Source organism: Engraulis encrasicolus, chromosome 14 (assembly GCF_034702125.1).
Source record: "Engraulis encrasicolus isolate BLACKSEA-1 chromosome 14, IST_EnEncr_1.0, whole genome shotgun sequence".
NCBI classification, from domain to species: Eukaryota; Metazoa; Chordata; class Actinopteri; order Clupeiformes; family Engraulidae; genus Engraulis; species Engraulis encrasicolus.
Window position 1 is genome coordinate 30,001,895 of NC_085870.1, and position 22,500 is coordinate 30,024,394.

A 22,500-nucleotide genomic window follows, 5' to 3' on the forward strand; every position below is an offset into this window, starting at 1 on the left:
ACACACATTCACGAGATCCAGATGTGATGTTACAGTTGGTGGGCGTCCCTGAGAGTGCTGATGTCTTGGGGTGTGTGTTTCTCTGTCCTCTGCAGATGCTGTCGTGTGGTATCCCGGAGTTGTCAGACCTGGAGGATCTGAAGTATGTCTGGGATGCCCTAAGGCCGCACGAGTCAGAGGCTGATGCCACCATGTACTTCACAAGGTTAGCCTGCACGCACGCGCACGCGCACACACACACGCGCACACACGCACACTCACAGAGCACACACACGCACACTCAAGTTCACTCAAGTACACTCACGCACACTCACAGAGCCACTCAGCGGCCTCATGAGTCTAAGGTCGATTTCACCATTTACTTCACCATTTTAGCCTCCAACACCGCACACGCACACGCACACATACACAAACATACACAAACATACACACACACAAACAGCAACTGTATGATGGGTTTTGACCACCCACGACTCACTTGCCATGTGATTTGTTTATCTGGAAACACACAAACAACTTGTCATTACCTCAGTCACCCATGCACTCCTTGTGGTGTCCAATAACTGAGACTTCATTCAGACATTGTCTTCCTTCTCAAAACATGGCTCTTGGAAAATTGGAAGGCTTTGTCCCATCTGCTGTAATGTTTTGTCATATTTTTGTCACCCCCACTTTGTAGTGCATATTTGATTCATACAAATTGGAACTTGGATTAGGCTCAATTGGTTGTCTCCACACACAAACAACTTCTCAAATTCTGAGAGATTGAGCAATACAGATCTGACTGGGGATTTGGCTGTTCAATCAGAGATTATGAAAGGCTGAAGAAATGTGCATGCCAATTTTAAATTTGGATTTTAAACACATCAACATTTTTTTCAGAATCTATTGTCTGTATCGACATCAACATTCTCTCTGACACACACTTCTACTTCAAGTAGAGAGCTGTGTTGATGCGCTCCAGGTGAATGCTAAGTTTTGTTTGTGTCCAAACAGGTTGATTGAGTCCAGCCTGGGGAGTGTGGCCACCAAGCTGAACTTCTTCATCCACAACCTGGCCCAGATGAAGTTCGCCTCCTCCGAGGAGCGGCCGGTCCTGTCCTTCGCCCCGCGGGTCTACACCCTCAAGAGCGACGGCGCCATCCGCAACCTGTTTGTCTGCCAGCACATGAAGACCTACAGCCCCAACAAAGGCTATGTAAGAGGCTGCACTGCACTGCACTGCACTGCACTCCTTTTCCCTTTGCCCTGTGTGCTCTTACTGTAAAGGTGCACTGTGTAAGATGGTGGCCAGCATAGGTATTGCAACTAGTTGCAAGATGCTAAGTATTCATGAAAAAGGTAATATTTGTGAATTGGAAGGATGACTTCTGGAAAGTAAAAAAAAATACACAGTGCACCTTTAAAACACATCTTAAACACATCGACCAGGCTAATAGGGGCTGATTTGGCTGGAGCAAATGTTTGACAGGACAATTAAATCTCGAGCTGTAGGATGTAAATAATGTTTTGTCCAGTCGATTGTTTATAATGTTTGTATCCGTTTATGATGCACTGTTTTTATTGCATATGATTCACACAAATTGGAATTGGTCATTTTAACACAAGTTTCCAAACAAGTTCTCAAATTGAGAGAAACTTCACTCTACAGATCTTATTGAGGACTTGGCTGTTCATTCATGGATTTTGTATCTTCAGGAAGTGTACTTGTGCCATATATGTCTTTTACCTATGGTCGCACCATGTGTGATTTCAGTAATCAGGACATCTACCTGGCTTTGGTGGTAATTAAGATCAAGTGACTGAATAAATTAGGCGGAAAAATATTTGAAAGGACATTTTTTTGATCATAGATCTGTGCTGAGCATACACATGAATTTAAATATTTTTTGTATGTTTGTGTGCCAAAATTATTGCATCTGGATTGAAATGTATTTGTGTGTGTGTGTGTGCGTGTGTGCGTGTGCTCGTGTATGTGTGTGGGGGGGCGTACATATGTGTGTGTTCCAACACTGTGTTTGCGTCATGTACCGGCTCGTGCAGACGTACGTGGTGAAGGTGGAGCGTGAGGGTCAGCAGGGCTCCACACTGGTGCAGAGGAGCTTTGAGGAGTTCCACGAGCTCCACACTAAACTACGCCTCATCTTCCCCTCTTCCAAACTACCCAGGTGAGGAAAACACACCCCTAGCGTAGAAAACTAGACTAGAGGAAATATTTTGCCTGATGAGTTGGTCTAGCCCTGCACCATTGGAGATTATTCAAAAGGACACAAAATCGAGCCTTCAATCATTACACCGTATACATAACATTTGAATCTGTAATTGAAATGCTCAATAATGAACACCACGGAAATGTCTGATCATGTCGCCTTTTTTAGATGCAACTGAATAGGAAATAGTGATTTACTGCAATGTTATGACTTGATGTGCACACCTAGGAAGAATAATGATGAACTGCAGTGATGTGGATTGTAAAATGTACGGTATAAAGTACAGGTCCATGACTGGTTCAGGCATATACTATCAATGTCATCTTTCAGAATTCTAATATTAAATAAAAACAACAGTAAACATCAGTGTGGAAATCAATTTGTTATGGGATTAACTGATGTATTGCCCCTGTTTCCAATTTCAGCTTCCCCAGCCGGTTTGTGATTGGTCGATCCCGTGGCGAGGCCATGGCTGACCGGAGGAAAGACGAGCTGAATGGCTACGTGTGGCACCTGATACATGCGGCCCCCGAAGTTGCACAGGTAGGAGGCAGCGTCCCAAATAGATCATCAGAATATTTGTGTTTGAGAGTGCAACCTTTTTGCTACCCAACCTGTTTTCACACACTCATGGAGTTGAGCACACTTGTCAAAGATCTCAGCATTTACTGTGTTGCCTGAATGTCTGAATTGTTTATTTCCCTATTCTTGAACGAGAACTAACCCAAGTTTTGTTGTATTTTCTGTCTGGCCTGTCTCATCTCCGTTAAACAAACTCTGATTTGTGTTACCTTTTAGCTGCAGACAGTTCACAAAGGCTTGTAGCAGCCTGCACCAAATGTCTCCTCTGCAAAGGGGTAGTGCACAAACTATTCTGCTAGTCATATTCATATGTATGTTACAGTTGTACAGGAGAGAAGCCCTAATGCTGTGAAGGAAAATAAAGGAAGCCATGATGTTGTGTATAGTGTATAGTACTGTACACTGGTTCTCTCGTTCCTTAGATTCCTGGAATACAGGGAGAGTTTCTGTACTCTTATAGAGGGAAATATGTGTACATGCTTATAAGTTGTGTGACATTGCCACCTGACGTGTTTTGGTGAAGCAACCTGTCACTCACCTCTGAAATGAAAGTATAGTGTTGTGAGCGTGCAGCTGGATTAAGAAAACCACAACATTCTGTTCTTAATGCACAAATGCTCTATCCATGCACAAAGCCAAATGCTGACAGAACATAAATGTTTGTCAGTGTATTTCGTTTTACAAACCAGTTACCAAACCCATCCACATGAATCACATTTATAGCTTATATATCCATGTGACAGCAGTGACGTTGCATATGATCTGGCGTGTGAACTGTACTGTATACTTTCGCTTTGACAGCAGAGAGCGGCTGTACACTCTATCTCTAGCTGATAGCGAAGGGAGTGTCCGCTTCTGCTCTGAGTGTGGGTGGACTGGACAGAGCGACTCAGCAGCTACTATCCACTACTACCTGTTTCAGTTTGAGTGGGCCGTTGGAGTCTGGCCAGTGTCTTCTGGGAAGAGGACATGTGTTGAGCATACACACAGGAGTGTTTGAGAACGTGCCGGCCCCGTGGAGAGCTGGACGCCGTGCAATATACACTACTGCCCATGGCCAGGCTGAGCGAACAGACACGCCCAGCTGAACCCAGTAGTGATCGTTGCTCAGTAGTGCCAGTTAATGATAACTTTATACAGAGGCAGCAGAAGATTAACACGACAAGGGGTTGCTGATTTGGGTTTTGTAGACGTTTGTGCAAAATCAAAACTGGCTTGTATAAGCAGTGGGAATGTTATTGTGAACCAATGAAGCAATAGTCATGGACAATTCTAGCAGTAAAAGTGCTTTTAAAAGCCTCTGGATGGTTGCATGTAGAAAGCAATCCAACTGCTGGCCTTGGTTTATCATGTCCTTTACCATCCCCTAGTGTTTCAGACAAGAACTACATTTCGCTTAATCTTCGAATCATTTTGTACCTTTATGCAAGTCAAATTCATTGTCAGCTTTAGTGTTAAATTCATTTATTTCTCGCTTCCGCTCTGAACATGTGGTGTTGATTGTAGAAAAGACTGTAACATAGGAAATGTGTTCTCTGTAACTTAGGCCTTTCAGTTTTCATATTACAGAACACAGGCCTGTCTCTTAATGTCTTTTGTGAGGTCATGTAATCTATGTTTTCATGTGTCCGTGTCTGTGTAGTGTGACCTGGTATACACCTTCTTCCATCCCCTCCAACGGGACGAGAAACCAGGAACCGTGGTCAACACACTCCACACGAAAACAGGAGGTAAGGAAATAAAGTGTGTGCGTGCGTGCGTGTATGTGTGCTGTGCGTGCATGTATGTGCATGTGTGTGCCTATGCACGTCTGTATGACTCGTGTCGATGAGTAGTTCTCAGTGCAAAGGGCAGCCAGGTCGACTTGGCAAGTCATCAGTCAGAGTATCAGGTGGGTGGGTAGGGTAGGGAGCAGAGTCCACAACAAGATGCCATTCACCCTGCTCTGCATCATACTAATCCTCTGCAATAAACCAGGGTCACGTTTCTCGACAACATAGTTGTTAGCCAGTTAGCAACTTGGGTAGTTGCCAATGGGAAATTGCATTGCAAACAACAAAGTAGCTAATGTAGTGAGCAACTATGGTTTCGAGAAATGCACCCCAGCCTGGCCACCAATAGCCCGCCAGATCCATATCTCACGAGAGCCCTTCCTTTTAGGATGTGTCACATGTCCATGAATGGTTTCTGGTTACACATTAGAGGGGTAAGACCATATACTGTACAGTATGACTTTATCATGGATGTGCATGTCGGGTCCTATTTAAAGCCATGGCTGGTAAATGATTGATGACAGCACAGGGCTGCCGAGTTCGCTCATGCAGATACTGGTGGTGTCCTCTGGGACCCTGGATGCGTGTTCCAACCATGTTCCCCTTAGTTGGCTTCATCCATCTTGGTCTTCATTTCACCAATGTACTGTACCTCCTTATTTACATGCAAGGGCCTACATACCAATATTACACACGCACGCACGCACGCACACACACACACACACACACAAATATATATATATACACACACACACACATTACTTCTTTATTTGGATTGACAGATATACATTTATCATGGCACAATCCAAATTTGGCTTACACACACACACACACACACACACACACACACACACACACACACACACACACACGCACACACACACAGGGTTCCCACTGGTGCTTGAATTCCTTGAAAATGCTTGAATTTCAATTAAGTCTTGCTTGAAATTTGTGTCAAGTCAAACTCAGTAAGCCAAATAATAGAAATAAATTGTTCAGGTACATCAAAAATCTGAGGTAGTGAGATGTCAGATTGAATTTGCCATTCGACTAAAATTGATTAGAATACAGAAAATTGCATCTTAAAAACACAACAATTTCTGGGTGGGGGGACCCCCACACCCCCTTCCCGTGACCTATTACAGGTGCTTGAAAACGGAAAATTTGGTCCTTGAAGGTGCTTGAAAAGTGCTTGAATTTGAAATCTGTGGGAACCCTGCACACAAATGCACAGGCAGTTATTCCCTTTTAAGTAACACATTTTATCAACTTACATCTGTTTCATTAACACCTATCCTCTTCATTTTGCAGATTTCTCATGGAGTCCAGAGCCTGGCAAAGTTGCTGGGGAGGTGAAGCTCTCCATATCTTTCAAGAGCAACAAGCTCTTCATAATGGTCATGCACATCCGGGGCTTGGTAAGTAACACTGCAACATTATCCAAAACATATACACTACCAAAATATAGTCATTCACGTCTTGGAACCGGAAATATCATTCACCATATACATAGGTTTCTTGTATGCAAACATTCCTGTCTGCTCTTGCAACTGAGGATCCCTCTGCAACTTCTGATTATTTGAAAACTGCTGCCACTCAAAAATCCACTCTCGTGTTTGGCTTCTTAGCATCTTGCCCCTCCTCACAGCGCAAATGTTTCTAAAGGGGAAACCTATCTACGTAGACTAGTGCACTTTGTAGGGATCAAAACAATTTAATACATCCTGTAGGCCTAATGTGCACTTTATACCATATATAGTGAATGATGAGCAGTTTACACTTAATGTACAGTTCAATAGATTGGCTAGGACGCTAGGATGAGTTGGTGGTCTGTAGTATATTGACCATCGACGCTAGGGTTAGGTTCTATTCTGTAGTGAAGCAACGGCTGGGGGTGGGACTAGACCCGGAAACCGGAAGAAAATCGTAGATTCCCATTCATCTCTATGGGAGACTTGAGCCAATGCGTCTCCTTGCTAATTCGTGCCGAGTCTACTCTATTTCGGACAAACAGTAGTTTCCTAACCGTTTCAAACAAGCCAAACCTAATATTATTTTTGGGCTGACCCATTATTTCAGAGAGCAATTTAAATTGTTTAAATGACCAATTAGCTGACTTGATTGACAGTTAGAATTCTTTTAGAATTCTTTTGATTGAAAGTCAAACGCAACCACCATCCGAATGCAGATATTTAGGGCGGAGGAATCCTCGCAGTTCAGTCGCGATTGCTTTAAAGCAGTTGAATGGAGTTCTACAGAACCACAGTACCCCTAATATTCAAGTCAATGATATTGACAGATGAGCATGACATGACATTAACCTAAATCATCATGAAGTGTGTGATTGATCTTGGCTGCACTCTGTACTTTCCCTGCAAACAGCAATCGCTTCAGGACGGCACAGACCCGGACCCCTACGTTAAACTCTACCTCCTACCCGACCCCCAGAAGACTAGCAAGAGGAAGACCAAGGCCGCTCGACGCACCTGCAACCCCACATACAACGAGATGGTAAGCCAATACCGTGACGTACTTATTCCCCTGTCTGTTTTCTTTAAATCCATTCATTTAAATTCTCTTTTTAAAATTGAACATATTATTTTATTCAGTTAATTAACGTTTTAATAGTATTATGTTTGGTTTAACCTGGTGAGACATCATTTTATAGCCATTTGTTAAACATCTGACAGGGATCTTTTTTTTTTTTCCAACCAGTTCAGGAACGTCAATTTAATGGTGGAACACAAAACTGGAAATGTTAAAATTCCATTTCTGTTTAGAACAAACCAACTGGAAAAATAATCTAGTTCAGAGCCCTGGTACCTACCAGGCTATCAGTATGAGGCCACCCATTAATCACAACAGTGGGCAGTCTGTATAGGACCACTTAATTGGAAGTGTACAGCAAAAGACAACCCATAGAACCCCTGTATGCTCACGAGAATTGGGTATATTGCGGCGTAGGCATTCAGCAGGCATTTTTTGCAGGTGCCTTAGGCTGAAATGCGTTGATTGCAATGGTACTGTAGTTGCAACTGGAAGGTCACAAGTTTGAGCCCTGAGTGGTAGACGGTGCAGGATGACCTCAGTTGACCTTGGTACTCAGCTCCTTTTCTTCTCTCTCCCTACTATGCTCTCAACAGCTGGTGTACGACGCGATCCCGCGGGGGGACCTGCACCAGAGGGTGATCCACCTGCGCGTGCTGAGCGAGGGGGCCTTCTGGGAGAGCACCCAGCTTGGGGAGGCCTTTATCCCGCTCAAGAGCCTGGAGCCCGGCCAGCACTGGGTCGACTGGCACCAGCTGGGTACAGGGGCACCTGAAACCAGCCGTTGAGCTGAGCATATGGGAAAAGAGGACAGCAGCCGGCTGCAGAGGTGTCGGGTTGGGGTGGATTGGGTTTGGGGGGTGGGGTGGGGGGTGAGTGTTTCAATTTGCATCTATATTCGGGTCTGGTAAAAATGGGAGTTAGATGAAGGGAAGGTGTGTGTGTGTGTGTGTGTGTGTGTGTGTGTGTGTGTGTGTGTGTGTGTGTGTGTGTGTGTGTGTGTGTGTGTGTGTGTGTGTGTGTGTGTGTGTGTGTGTGTGTGTGTGTGTGTGCGCGCGCACAGTGCGTTGCTCATGAGTTGCTGGTGAGCTGCCAAAAGAAGCCCATGGCTCAGAGGTGGATAATTTTCCCTCCTAGGGGGGGCACAACATGTGTGTGTGTGTTACCGTCTTCGGACTCTGTGTGTACGGGACTGAGACGCCAGATGGGGATGGCTCTTGATGAACTGCCATCTCTGAATATACTGTAAGTGGTATGACAAAGTGCAGAATGGGGATTGGGGGGGGGGGGAACACGGTGAACTCAATGATATCTGAATCTGACCACTGGCTGCAGAGCTGGAGGGAAACCTCAGTTTGTTTTGCCTTGGCACCCTTAATGACGCCTCAGAGGAAGAACTTCAGTGAAAAACTTCAGAGGAACTGTCGCTTGCAAAATCTTCCAAGAAACTGCCATTCACCAGTGTCTGAAAAAAAACCAAGAGTTCCCTGTAAAGTCCGCTATTATCGCTTTACTGCTTTAGAGTTTGTGCCGCCCTGCTCTGCTGTGTCAAGAAATTTTAAAAGGGATTTTTTTTAAAGTTATGCCATTTTTTTCTAAATAAATCATTTATGATTTTCTTTTGCTCAGTTGTGTTGAGCTGGGTTGTGTTGTAGCCTATGGTGTATATTATAATAATATAATCCTTTCTCTGTTAGTCGGGTCAAAGTGATCTGAAAGAGAAGGTGATTGCTTTTGTTACTGTAAAACTGGGCACATTTTGTGGCTTTAGTTAACTTGTCTTGTTTGTAAACGGCACGTAACTGTAAGCATAATTATTTTGCCATTGAATGCCACTAAATGGAGACAGGTGGTAGTTATCAATTGCCAACTTCGATTTCCTTAACAGTTTCTAATACAGGAGACAATTAGCTTATTTCAATGGTGTCATTTTCGTAGGGTCTCGTGGTCTTGGTGTAATCAGTAGTAAACAAGGTGTTGCTATTTTGATTATAGAGGACCAGGCTTAATATACCGAGATCATGAAGATCAGAAGATGAAAAGTCAGTTTCAAAATTTTTCCACTTGGTAAATTAGATGCTTCCAAAATGCTACAACAGTGAATTTCCTGTTGTTGTTTTTTTGCATGCAGCAGAACCTGCCAAAAGTAGATACTGTGTCACTGGCTCGTAATTGTTCAGCAGTTTAAATTGTCCTCACATGTTGTTTTGATTTATCAAAACATTTTATATTATTTATTTGCCTCAAGCTATGGAGTGAAACATCATTTTGATTGTTGCTTATGTTGCTTTTGACTTTGCTTTTAGATTTTAATAGTGCGGAGATTGTAGACATGATCTTGCAATGTATATGTTTGCCTGCCCGTGTACGTGAGCTTAGTTGTGTGAATGTTTCTTTGGCTTTGAGAACGCCCCGTGGCTCCAACTGCTCTTTGCGAAGTCCTACTAAGCCAGTAAACCACTCTCCCAGTATGTACGGTATCTACTCCTCACGATAAATGAATGAAGAGATACAGTGTTGAGAATGCACAATTTATTTTTTGACTTACATGTCACTCGTAATGTGTAGCACCACCAGAGGCTGATGCCTGCAATACCATCCTCATATTTAACATGATCCTCAGTTCTCAGCATTATAACACCAGTTCCCCTAAGCAGAAAACAAAACCGGTCTATCCAGATCATTACATAACAACAGACTTCAAATAAATCAAGTCCCATTAAAGCACTAAAGGTTTTTGCATAGGCTACAGTTTTTTATTTGTTTTTTTTCTGTCAGGCTGTCCTGTTTATCAGCTGGCAGGCGTCATGACTTGACCGCTAGAAGACTAGGCCTGTTTATGTGGCCAAGTTTCTCTTTTTTCTTCATTTGCCTGAATGTGTGTGGTGTTGCAGTGGGCGAATGGAGTAATGAGTTAAGGGTTTCAGCCCTGACGAGTTGACAAGCCGTGGCATGTCATTGAGTGAAGAAGGGGCACAAGAATGTATACCTTTGATGTGAGTGGATTTTAAAGTGTTATGAATTAGTGACAAATAATTAACCATTTCCATGTGATAAAATGAAAGTTCTTCCTATAATAAATCCCTACTTTTAGACTTTAAACCAGGAATTTTGCATTTTTAATTTCACCATGTTTTGTAATATTATTTGCACTAAATAATTAAAAATACACTTGAATTAAATTGTGCCTGGTTCTTGTTGACTGCTGGTATATAAGCTTTTCCACCAACACGAATGTCCTTATGTTAGTTCATCGTCTTTACTTTTGTAATGTCATCAAGTCATTTTCTCTTTTAAGGGGAATTTGAACACAGCTGGCTGGCTTTTCATAACTCGCAATTTGGATGAGAAATTCAGTAGACATTTATGGCATGCATCTGACATTTTATGCTACTCCTTCTATTCAAATTTTCAGCAGCCAAATTTCTGAGTGACAAATGACTTGGAACAGTCCACCCTTTTTGATTTTCACTTATCTGCAGTATTTCCAAGCATGAATGTGCATATAATTTTCTTCTCGGTGTTTTCAGTAGCCTACTTGTGTATTGGTATCAGAATTATTGGCATAATCACTAGTAAATGGGAGCATATGCATCAAACCTCAAGTGATTACAGGAAGGGGCAGTGCTTAATTTGAGGGGGAGCTAGCTCCGGAACCTCAGACGAGAGCTCCGGAACCTTGGATGGAACCTCAGGGAAAGACATCACAGACCCATACCCCCAACCCACCCCCCTCCTGGGGGAGCCACCCATCCTCTGTGCTCCGGGACCTCCTGCTTGACAAATTAAGCACTGGGAAGGGTGCACTCGGTGCACTCAGTGAATTTTACATTAATTTTAAAGTAGTTAATAAGTACATTTGATGATCTTTTGTTTGCTCCCATAGACTTGCATTGCTATGCTGAATTTGGCTGTATAGGCCATGCAAACAGGCTAGACACACACAAAAACATGTTCTCATATTTTATTGGGACTTAATTACAGATACAGTATGAGCAATTTTGTGAAATGAGGTGTACTGTTCCTTTAAACTAGGTAAGTAATATTTAGACAATTGTCAGACCATATTTATTATGGCAATGCATTTACATCCAACAATAGGCTATAGCTTTACTACAAAGACTAGGAGATTGTCAAATGACACATGTCTGGGCTGCCACTTATTTAGCAACTGTTGCATTTACAGTACCAGCAATGCTGACATGAGTTATAATATTGCTGCGAGGAGTGCCACATTTGAACTTGCATGAAACCTGACCCAGACCCATGGACCTGTGTTCTGTAGGCTACAATTGGCTGCAGTACCAATCTGATTTTCCCAAGCACTTTCTAAGCACTTCCTTTAAAATGGAAAATCAAGACCAGCAGAGCGTTGCATAAGCCTGCTGTTGCAAGCTTAAATAATAACAAAATAATATAGAGATATGTGTTTCTGGTGTTGTTACTGCATTTCATTACATTGCTTTAGTAGCCTATTATATAATATAAGCTGCGTGCCGTGCATGTATTTGCCACGTGCCCTGTGGGCTACACGCCTTGCAGACGGTCCCTAAGTACGCAGGATAGGAATTTAGACACGGTCCCTAAATATTTCTGATGAAATCTCTCACTCGGTCGGCGGCTGAGAATCGTACGGACTAGCGTATTAGCTTATATCCAGAAAGAACAAGGAAGCAGGCAGTGAGCGTTTGCCAGATACGTTAACGAAATCGTGATTGATATTATACGGTGACACTGAATTGGAAACGTTTGTTTTGTCGTTGATATTCGGAGTGAGATCAGGAAAAGACCGCGTTTTATTGTAGCTTAAGCTAAACCAACGTCACAACCGTCAAAGGGTTTTCTTACGCCGGGATTGGATTTCATAGTTTAAAATGGCAGAGTTTTCAGTATTTTACTTGGAATTCTGCTGTACGTCTACGAGTAGTTATTCATCGTATCTGGCACCTATCACTGGAAAGTTCACAACCCGAAAGAAGTCTGTAAATGTTCATCAAAATGCCATCGGAGTGAATCCCGCGACCGCGGACAACATGGACGCCGATATGCACTATGGCTTGACTTGGAGAGCTAACGTGAACCGGTGTGATGAACAGTAAGAACATGGATCTGAGATTTTTGGAGAAACAAGTGGTGCATCTCAAGTCACCTTTGGACAGTATTTAATCGTATCAGTAATTTATCATCTGCACCAGATTGAGTTATCTACGAAGTTCGAAGGAACGTTAATAGTCATCAACTTGCTAGCTAACCCTTTACCTTAGAAGTAGCTAATGTATCAGCTAGCCCCAGGTAGCTGACAGCAGTTTGGTTATTCTTATGAAGTATCATTCAAGACAGAGTCACTGAATTGTTCTGACGAGCAGCAGCAGCAACTAGTATTATAAGTTGTATGTACTGTGGTGGCTGCAGTTCGTTCACCATTTGCACGACCTATTTATTCTGCACAGTCAGCTAACGTTAGCTACTAGCTCTAGTTTCCATATGGCACGTTCAAGTGCCCAGCAGGAAAGTTTCACATAGGCTAATGGAAGACACCATTTCAGTTTAAATAAATACACCTTTTTGCCAAGGATCAAATTTGACCATGTTTAATATGGATCCAGAACATTATTCAAGGAGGAAGACTACCTCCCCCTTGCCTGGTGGCGGGGTCGCGTCACTCAGACACGAGAATACCGATAGGTCGTGGATGGACATGCTGTCGTTTGTGTCGCGGCCTGCCTGGTCCCTCATGCAGCGATACTTACCCGGTAACTCGCTGTCAGCACCTCAGGCACACACTCAGCTGTGGGACCCTGAAAGTTTAGAACAGCAACTCGATTTTGGACACAAAGTAACACGACTGGAAGACGCATTGTCAAATAGGCAACCTCAGGTCCTAGACTGTGCTGGTGTGGACAGCAGCGGTCTGCACTCAGCTGTCCAGGTCGGCGGGATGACCTGGCTGACAGCAGACAGCCTCTCCGAGATAGGTATTCAAAGCATCGTCGATAAAGGGACGCCACAAGTCACGAGTGGTTACCTGTCATCAGCAAGGAACTTTCTTAGTCAGTTTTTCATGCTGAACGTAGTCTCAACTCAGGAAGTGAAACACGCGCCGAATAGTTTGCTGGGCCGTGGAACGGCAGCATCCGAGGGCGCCCACAGATGTGTGTCGGTGGTGTCTTGGAGCAGAGAAGCGGGCGTGGTGGCAGGCACGAGCGATGCTACCCTTGACAGCGGCAGCCTTTGTCATCTAGCAGCTGAGCGAACTACAATAGCCAGTGTTGCCAAGCCAACCGGGCTTTTTGTACATTGCGATGACAGGAGCTCAAAGCACGGCGAAAGCGCTGGACACTGCTGCCACAAAGCAGACTCAGAGAATGAGGGCCTTCACATGCTCCGGCCGGTATCGTTGTCGAGCAAGCAGCAGTTAAACGAGCAGGCGAGTTCTGTTAGCCTCCTCGGAGACATTAGTGTTGCTGCCTGTGCCAGAAGCGAGTTTATTCTTCTAACCCCCGAACAGGACAATGGCTACTCTAGTCTGGAAGAGGAACTGTCGTTTTCCAGGCTCCCTGCTATGAGGAGGGCTGGAGAGGAGCAGTCTGTGTCGGAGTCGGACAGCAGGGCACAACACAGCTCTCCCTCCCCAGACCAGCTGGAGAGGACCCAGCAGCCAGAACACCAAGAGCAGAGCGGTACCCAGGGCCCTGAACCAGAGGAGAAAGAGGAGGAGTGTGAGGAGAGCCAGGAGCAGGACCGCACTGACTCGGAGCAGCCAGAGGTGTCCGCATGGCAAGAGGAGCAGGGGGAAGAGGATGAGGAGGTTGGTGAGGTGCCGGGGTCGTCTCAGGTGACCTCGTGTACGAACAAGGCCATTGCCTACATCATGGGCAGCCCCTGCAGTGATGACAGCTCGTCAGGGGAAGACTCCGATGAGGATGGTGAGGAAGAGGAGGAGGAGGATGGTGAGGAGGAGGAAGATGACGATGATGGTTTCAACAGTGAGGGCTCGTCCTGCCTGTCTGACAGTGATGGCAGCGAGGATGAAGATGTCAGTGATGATGAGGACTATGGCGAGCAGTCGGGCGTAGAGGAGTTTGACGCCGAAACGGAGCGTCTGTGGAACTCCCTGTGCCAAAACAGAGACCCTTACAACCCACGCAACTTCACCGCCTCCCTTTGCACAGCGTCAGCCGCCTCCTGTAGTAGTAGCAGTAGCAGCAGCTCTCACCCCCTTCCCATCTCAGACTCTCCCCCCGCCTCGCTCATCGCCACCTGCCCCCTGTCCACCTCGCCTGCCCTGTCCTGCTCGCCCCCCGTCTCGGCCACCCCCCTGTCCTCGTCCCCTTCCTCCTCCAGCTCCTGGAGCGGTGACGACGGGGAAGACTGCACGGAGAGCTTGAAGCTGTGGGACTCCTTCAGCTGCTCGGCCGACCCCTACAACCCCTTCAACTTCCAGGCCACCCTCAGGACCAGCTCTCCCACAGTGACCGCGCCGGTCGTCCGCCCCAGCAAGGCGTCCTCCTGCGCCTCTTCCGTGCCACGCTACCAGAGGGAGCAGGCCGAGGAGCGCCAGGACAGCGGCTTCGGAGACGAGATGCCACCGGTGGTGGCGCCCCCCTCCACCAGTGCTCTGCCCTGCGGGAAGCTGAGGAAGGTGAGAGTGTAACACACTAAGTACTGGTTCTAGTCAACTGTTCACTACACTGTGCACTACAGTGCTTGTGTAGGCTAGGAGTTCCATTTTCTTGCCTACCATTGCTACATAGTCCGGTAGTGCTCTGCCCTGCTGCAAGTGGGAAGGTGAGAGGAAACTACCAGGAAGTAAACAATGAACTAGTCAACAATATTCGCACAATGTTGTGCACTTCCACACACGCATGTGTTGGCTGCTAGTTCCAATGTCTTGCGTACCATTGCTATGATGTCCCTTAGTGCTCTGCCCTGCTTTGAAGTGAGGAAAGTGAGGGAGAGAGTATTAGATGGTTTCTTGACTTCTTGACAAACTTAGATTTTCTTGACTGTCACTTTGCTATGTAGTCCACCAGCACTCTGCCCTGCCATAAGCTGAGTTACCTTAGGTGAGGGGGGAATTCAGCACCAGCAATGGACACCTATTGACTGCAAATCATTCCCCCAAACTTGCTTCCTTTCCTCCGTCCTCCTCCCTCGTTGACAACATGGATTAAGTCAGTTCTATTAGACATTAACAACACACACTTGATTCATCTGGATTTATGTTGTCAAACACATTTTGAAATGTAGACAAATGTCCTCATTTGCCAAAAGGCTTTTTCTTTGAAATGCATCTAGCACAAGGTCGGCAGAGGACATCACGTGAGTTTGGGGAAATGATTTGCACACCTTACTGTATCTCTGTGTTGAATTGTTCAACCATTCTCTACAGTGCACTACACGTGTAGACTTTGCTCCATTGTATCGTTTTCAGTTTGCCATTGTGCACTATGTGCTACATGGGGACATTTTAGTTTCACTTTGACTGAATGAGCCTGCAGCCTGAGCTACGGTCCTTATGCCACATATCCCAAATCCCCTCCTTCCACGGCATGTGCCATTAATGCATGAGCTTCAGCAATTCGAAATGGATACTTTGTTCTGGGTCGGAGCCAAACTTCTCAGTCCAGGTTTCCCTGTGCTTTACTAAGTAAGGCCTTATAACTACTCACCATCTAACCTATCACCTGCTGGGTGTCTGACATCTTGCCCAAACACAGACACTGCTCACGTGCTGAGTCACACTACAGACCTCAGACAGACAAAGTATTCAACACTGTTGTAAGTCTCTTCTCCTAGGATCGGTAATAATTACGAGGTGTTAAGTGCACCAGACATTTGTTGGCTTGACTGCATTGGAGGGTGATGATAATAATGGTTTAGCGCTTTAAATAATTACGTTGTGGTGGTAACAATATGCAATGGAGGGTGTGGCTGACCAAAACACAGGTCCACTGCTGGGTGTGACTGGCCGCTGTATGTATGATGTAAACCTCAGCAACAGCATGGCTGCCTGCACTAGTTACAGCCAAATATAGCTCATCACCGCAACTCCACGGTCGCTGTAGCAGAGGACGGGGGCTGTAGGAGGATGGGCTTTCAAGGGATTCCTTTTCCTGTGGTTACATAGTGTTCCCTAATAGCTCATAAACAAGTTGCTCGGCAAATGAAAGTCTCTCACTCTCAAGCCAGGATTGACACTTCGCTGTACTGCCAAAAGCAGCCCATTGACATGGCAAACCCCCTTTTTAAAACGGGCTTTGAATAATACGGTTAATTTGATGGACGGTCATGGTGGGATTGTGCATGTTTAATGCAACCCTTTCATGCAGCGACTCTTTTATTAGGTGGGTGTTACCAAAATGGTCTTAATCTGGTACTGAACACTCTCGATAATGTCATGGCAACGGGGTTGAGGGTTCAGCTAACTTCTAGTTGTGTCTGCGGCTGTGCTATCCCATCTACACCAAAGAGCTAGTGGATATCAAAATCCCTTTAATCTGTGTTATCAGGTGCGGTTCTGCGAGGAGGTGGAGGAGTTCTATACGAGCGGCGACGAGGACCGGCGCGGGCCATGGGAAGAGTACGCGCGCGACCGCTGCCGATTCCAGCGGCGAGTCCTGGAGGTGGAGGAGAGCATCTCCTTCTGCCTGGCGCCCGATTTCCGGATCCAAGTCCTCCGCAGGCTCCAACTCAGCTGAGGCCCACAGCCTGGCCCGCCACTTCTCCCCTCCCTCTCCCTCTCTGGACGTTTTAAATGTGGACAGATATACAGACTGATGTTTACTGTTTGTGTCGTGATCTTTGGAACACAGTGGAATAACAGTGGAGTAAATTCAGGGTGTTGGTGTGACAGTGGTGAAATGGTGTATGTGTTTGAAAAAAAAAAAAGGATTAAAAAGGGCTGTAGACTCACAGCTCAGGGCAGCTCCTCTGTTAGCTCCAGTGCAGATCCTGTTTTTAATGATTTCAGATTTTGTTTCAGTATCCTTTAACGAACCCCCCGATCCCTCACCACAATTGACACCAGCCTTACTACACAGCAGGGTATGGAACTTAACTGGCCATCGCAGCATCACTTTAGTCTGGGACTGATTCATATCAAATCAAACTCTCATAGTAACTGTCCAAATAAAGGCGAGAAATAAAGATGTCAAGAGGTTTCATTATCTCCCAATAGAGGTAAAAAGCACTTAAGCATCATCAGTTTGTCTCACATTAATTGTATTGTGAACTTTGAAATCTCCCAGACATTTTGTTTTCCCCTTTTCAAATGACTCACTCACACTTGGATTGATTTGAAGATTAAAAAAAGCCAAAGAACAGTCCTACAGGGTGGGTATGGGGTTAGGCAGTAGTGAAATGTATTCAGACACGTGTAACTTCAGACCACTTGACAGTATTTGCTAGTCTGTTGGTATCGAAACAGCATGTCTGTATTTAACTGTGTTAAAGGAGTGTAGACTCATGGATGAGGGGAGAGGAGCACTGATGCATGAACCTGTCTTTGTCACGGCACCAATGGAGTAAGCCAGGGGGTTATCTCACAAAGCAGTAGTGGTCACTTATCCGCCTACAGTATAATCACTCAGAGATGGTTGTAAATGTCTTCAAATGCAAGCTTTGTTTTGCGAGCAGAATGAAGCCATGCAACTCTTCTTGGGTGCGTTTCCCAAAAGTGTAGTTGTTAGCCAGTTAACAACTTAGGTAGTTGCTGATGGGAAATTGCATTGCAAACAACAAAGTAGCTAACATAGTTAGCAAGTATGGTTTCGAGAAATGCACCCCTGTTTAGGTTGTGACTTACTTAACAGTAGGTTATCTGAGTGAGTAACCAAGTGCTGTCTTTGGAATATCCCCCATTTTTACATTTCTGTGGAACCCACTGTGATGTAGTGAACCAGTATTGGGACGTGTTGGGAGGAGGGTGGGGTGGGTGGAGGGCAGGGCTTCTCAGCCACATAGACATAGGTGCATGGGTTTGGAAGCTTGTTGAGAAAATCTTCATATGCTTGATGGTATAAAGCATAAAGTAACCTTTTTTGATTTTTTTTTCAGCCAGAACAACTAATATAATTAAAACAATTGTTTTATTTTTGTAAAAAAAAGAAAAGAAATGCAAAAGGTGCAAAGTACATATATTTATGTAAATATACATACATATATCCACATATAGGAGTATTGTACTGCATTTGTGTGGGGTTTTGTGACTAATGAGATTGGTCCTTGATCGACTTGATTTAATACAAATAAATTATGAATGGAACTTTTCTGGTGAAGTGTTTTGTTTTTTCCCCAATCTCTGTTTGCTCCAATCTGAGCTGTATTAGTGCAGCATTTGAGTAATATTTTCTGTTTGTGATGCTCGACCAACATAAGCACATATAGAGCCTACTCTTCAGACATTTTTATTTTCCAAGGGCAGTTTTTTAAAATTATTATTCACCTTTTGTTCATTTGTGGATACCCATGCATGCATGATTTTAAAGCTTATCAGTGTTCAGAGCCACCATGACCTCATTGGGCCTAGGGAATGAGATCCAAGTAGGCTATTTTTGTTTGCTTTAATTGGAATGTGTTAAGAGTTCAACTTAACTGGTGGCGTTGACTTGATCATGCTGACCCAATAAGATCTTGTTGCTGCCTGGTTTCTCTGGTAGGCCTCAGCCTAACCATTTCAGGAGAAGTAACACTATAGTAAGGCAACACGACGTTACAAATGTGGAAAATGCTGTTCTGTATTCATACATTTTGTAAAGCCTTTAAAATTTACATTTGGCAGTTAGTAGGCTAGCTCACACATGATGCATTAGGCCTACCTGAATTTCTGACAGTAAGACTGTGACCTTCAAGTGGCTTCAAGGCCTTGAGAATAAAGTAGGCCCATGTAAAATAGATAATGCACTACCAGTAGGCCTACTACTTTATAAGACACTGAATTTGTGGCCTGCAGGCTACTACACAAGTTATTATATGCAATGTACCGGTCAAATCACTACAGCGCACCAAAACGGCACAATTATCTCATGTCAATCTGAAATCAGGTTAGGGGTTTACATTCATTTGCTAGTAGGCCAAAGGCCCACAAACAAACATTTTCGTATAGGCCCTATTCATATTCCATAAAAAATATATATTATAGCCAGTTTTATTTAGCCTAGTCGTATAGGTGCACTTTAACATAAATGCATAATGTCTGAGAATGTCCGGAAATTGACCATCATCATCATCATCATCATCACGCCAGAGAGATTAAGAACTTCGATCACGCGCTGACCACTCAAGAGAGGTTGCACGGGCCATGCTGAATGTAAGCTATTCCAGTGTACAGAAATTAAGTCACGGTGAGTGAGTTGCCCTATCCAAGCCTTTTTTCCCCCCGAGTAGGCCTAGGCTAGGCTGGTAGTAGAATACCTAAAGTATGTCTATGTCTGCACGGATAGTAAGAAACGCAATGTCAAATTCTTTGTCTGACCAGTGCATGAAAAGAAATAGTCAAAACCGATTTGACTTGTGAACTAGGCCTAGCCTACCTTCTTTTTCATTTCATAAGTAGCTCGAGCACTTGCATCATTTCCTGATATTTGAAAGCTTTGTCATGGTAATTTGTTACTCACCACGTCGATGACTAAGCGTAATGACCCTTACCGAGCGCCACCCTATTTACTTTGTTTAGCTCTGATCCGACATACAGCCAGACGTCTCTGAGTATGCCTATTTTACCACTAGAGGGCACCGTGTTACTACAGGTATTTTGCTATTGTGACGGTTCCTGTGTTTTCCCTTTGTGTAGGCCTAATGATTGTGGAAAATGTCTGTCCCCTGAATATATTTACACTTACATATTCTGCAACATTCTGTTGCTGTTGTTAATCTTCCGTTAATCAGTTGTTACAATTCTTGGGCCAAGGCAGCTAATGTCACCATTTCTACTGCTCAGTAGGCCTACCTTGTGTAGGTGTTTGTCTCCCATATTCCCAGAGGGGGGCAGTATGACCAAGGGTAGCACCTGTGCCTGTCGCAACCAGAAGGTCAAACAATAGTTTGTTTAGGTGCAAAATGGAACATAGGCCTATGCTAAATGTTACTTCAGCAGTCATTTGTATCGGATGCTTCAACAAATGTGCATTCGGCCCCTGGTAGTGTAAGAGCAGAAGTGCAAGTCAAACAGCACATTGTTGATGGCACATTGTTTATCACACTTTCTTTTGAATAATTCATCACAGAAAGGAAGTCCTTTGTTTGGCTACGGCAGTCTGGCAGATAATTATATTATGGTGAGATTAGAAATGTGCTTCCTCTGTCTATGTCCTAGACCGCCCAGTAACAGATGACTTTGGCAAAGAATAAGGGTGACATACATTAGCACCATGAGTTGAACAATATGTTCATGAATTATGCATGCACTTCAGTTATCAGTCAAGTGCACCCTCACGCGTGCACCCCACACTGTCATCTATGTCCCTTCGAGGACAAAGGCTTAAAGGAAAATGTACATCTTAATACCGTTACCGTTAAAATACAGTGTACAGTATACTGTTAAAATCTTAATGGTTTTTGATATCTCAATGCTTTAAATGTAAAGCATGCATAATGGTTTTGCTGATGACAATAATTATGACCAGTGACATCTGATATAAAAATATATATAATGCGTCTTAATCATTGAGAAGCAATAGCCCAGGGGTCAGGAACCTATGGCTCTAGAGCCACATGTGGCTCTTTTGGGAACTGGGTATGGCTCTTACTTATCTAGGGTTGCCTTGAAATATGGTATCGTCCTGTATTTAGCCTATAGATAAAATTACGGGTTCCATATTGAATTGAAACGGGACAAGGGAGGATAAAAAGTGTTAAAATGCAGGAAATTACATCTAAGAAATACAAAATTTTCACAGACCTCCACATAATGAAGTTGACAGTTGGCAATCCTATACTTACCTGTTAACAATAAAAGCAATAAGTTGACAGTAGGCCTACTCTCTAAATTGTTGGGCTTAATTGAAATACATGAATTTGATTGTATTCAGTGTTTTTAAAATGGTATGGCTCTCATGAAAATGTATTTTTTTTAAAATGCCGTTTATGGCTCTCTCCACCAAAAAGGTTCCTGACCCCTGCAATAGCCCATCACCATATGCTCTATTCATGCATTTTTATTCAACTAGTATGAATGCAACATAATTTAAATTCAATAAGTTAGTTTTAACGCATTTTTATTCAACTAGTATGAATGCAACATCATTTCAATTCAATAAGTTAGTTTTAACGGTGTGATAGAATATTAACTGTAGAAATATAAGGCAACTAAAAATAACATTTTGTGCCATGGATATATATGTCTGGACAGGTGCCATGGAGGGGCTACTGAGCAGACTGCCCATTGTCCTCCAGAAAGGGGGGAAAAAAACAGAAAAGGAGTGTGGAGCTGCAGCACTGTGTGGCCAACAGGGGGTTAATCCTTAGCCAAGAAGGGGGAGGGGACTTAGGTGGATCCATGAAGGTGATTGGCTGGCCAGACGCCTGGGGGTGGGCTGTGGCAGATTACAGCTCTCTCTCCCCTTCACTCTCTCTCCCTCTCTCTCTCTCTCTCTCAATCCCCCTCTCTCCAATGAAAGAAGCAGCAGCTGTGACAGTGATGGAGCTGCCTGCCTGCACCATCCATTGGCAAACACTCCTTTCCTCCTGCTCTGCCTCTCTCTCCTTCTTCCCCTCTCTTTCTCTCTCTTGCTCTCCTGCTCTCTGTCTATCTCTCTCTCTGCCTCTCTCTGTCGCTTGCTCTCTCTCTCCTCCCCATCATCTTTGGCAGTGAGTGACAGCTTGGAAGGTGTGTCACGTGACATTTAAATACCCTGTGATTTTCAGCTCCTCTCTTGAACAACCCCTCCCCTCCTCTCTCTCCATATCTCTCTCTCCCTCTCTCTCTCTCTCTCCCTCCCTTTCCCCTTCCTTACCCATCAATTTTTTTCCCGTGGACAGGAGGATTGTTATTGTGCAGCTTCCCCCATCGACTGACATATACACACTTGGTAGCCCCTGGGCTGATGCTTCTGCCTCCACTCCTCCCACTTTGCAACCGGCAAACGCGGGAAGAACTGGACCAACCTGCTCCTGTTGTGTTGTCATCCTCCCTCCCTCCCTCTCTCCCTCCCTCTCTCTCTCTCTCTCTCTCCATCCTCAGCCTCATCCGTGTCTGTGTCCAGCCTGGGCTGCACGCCTGACCTCGCCTTCCTTCCTCTCCACTTGTCACAGGACTGGACAGCATTGGACAGGACTGACGTCTCTGGAGAAAAGGAGCAACGCCAGCGTCTGAAGAAGGAAGGCCTGCCATTTTCACACAGCGAAAAACAAAACATTCATTTTTTTCATTCTTTTATTATTATATCATT

The 22,500-nt window shown here is 44.5% G+C and overlaps 2 protein-coding genes across 2 annotated transcripts in view; both read left to right on the plus strand.

The window, feature by feature from the left end:
• pik3c2b (phosphatidylinositol-4-phosphate 3-kinase, catalytic subunit type 2 beta) overlaps positions 1 to 10,293 on the plus strand; it is a 71,131-nt gene extending 60,838 nt beyond the window's left edge. The window contains exons 26-33 of the mRNA XM_063215382.1: positions 96 to 205; positions 997 to 1,198; positions 2,044 to 2,168; positions 2,636 to 2,753; positions 4,435 to 4,522; positions 5,876 to 5,982; positions 6,947 to 7,075; positions 7,708 to 10,293. Coding sequence (XP_063071452.1) covers positions 96 to 205; positions 997 to 1,198; positions 2,044 to 2,168; positions 2,636 to 2,753; positions 4,435 to 4,522; positions 5,876 to 5,982; positions 6,947 to 7,075; positions 7,708 to 7,899 — 1,071 coding nt within the window. The 3' untranslated portion in view covers positions 7,900 to 10,293. The remainder of the gene's footprint in view (positions 1 to 95; positions 206 to 996; positions 1,199 to 2,043; positions 2,169 to 2,635; positions 2,754 to 4,434; positions 4,523 to 5,875; positions 5,983 to 6,946; positions 7,076 to 7,707) is intronic.
• Positions 10,294 to 11,715: 1,422 nt separating this feature from the next.
• LOC134462383 (protein phosphatase 1 regulatory subunit 15B) lies at positions 11,716 to 17,061 on the plus strand. The gene is made up of 2 exons (XM_063215383.1): positions 11,716 to 14,753; positions 16,624 to 17,061. The coding sequence occupies exons 1-2, from the start codon at positions 12,699 to 12,701 to the stop codon at positions 16,810 to 16,812; spliced, it is 2,244 nt and encodes a 747-aa protein (XP_063071453.1). The 5' UTR covers positions 11,716 to 12,698; the 3' UTR covers positions 16,813 to 17,061.
• Positions 17,062 to 22,500: the final 5,439 nt, after the last annotated feature.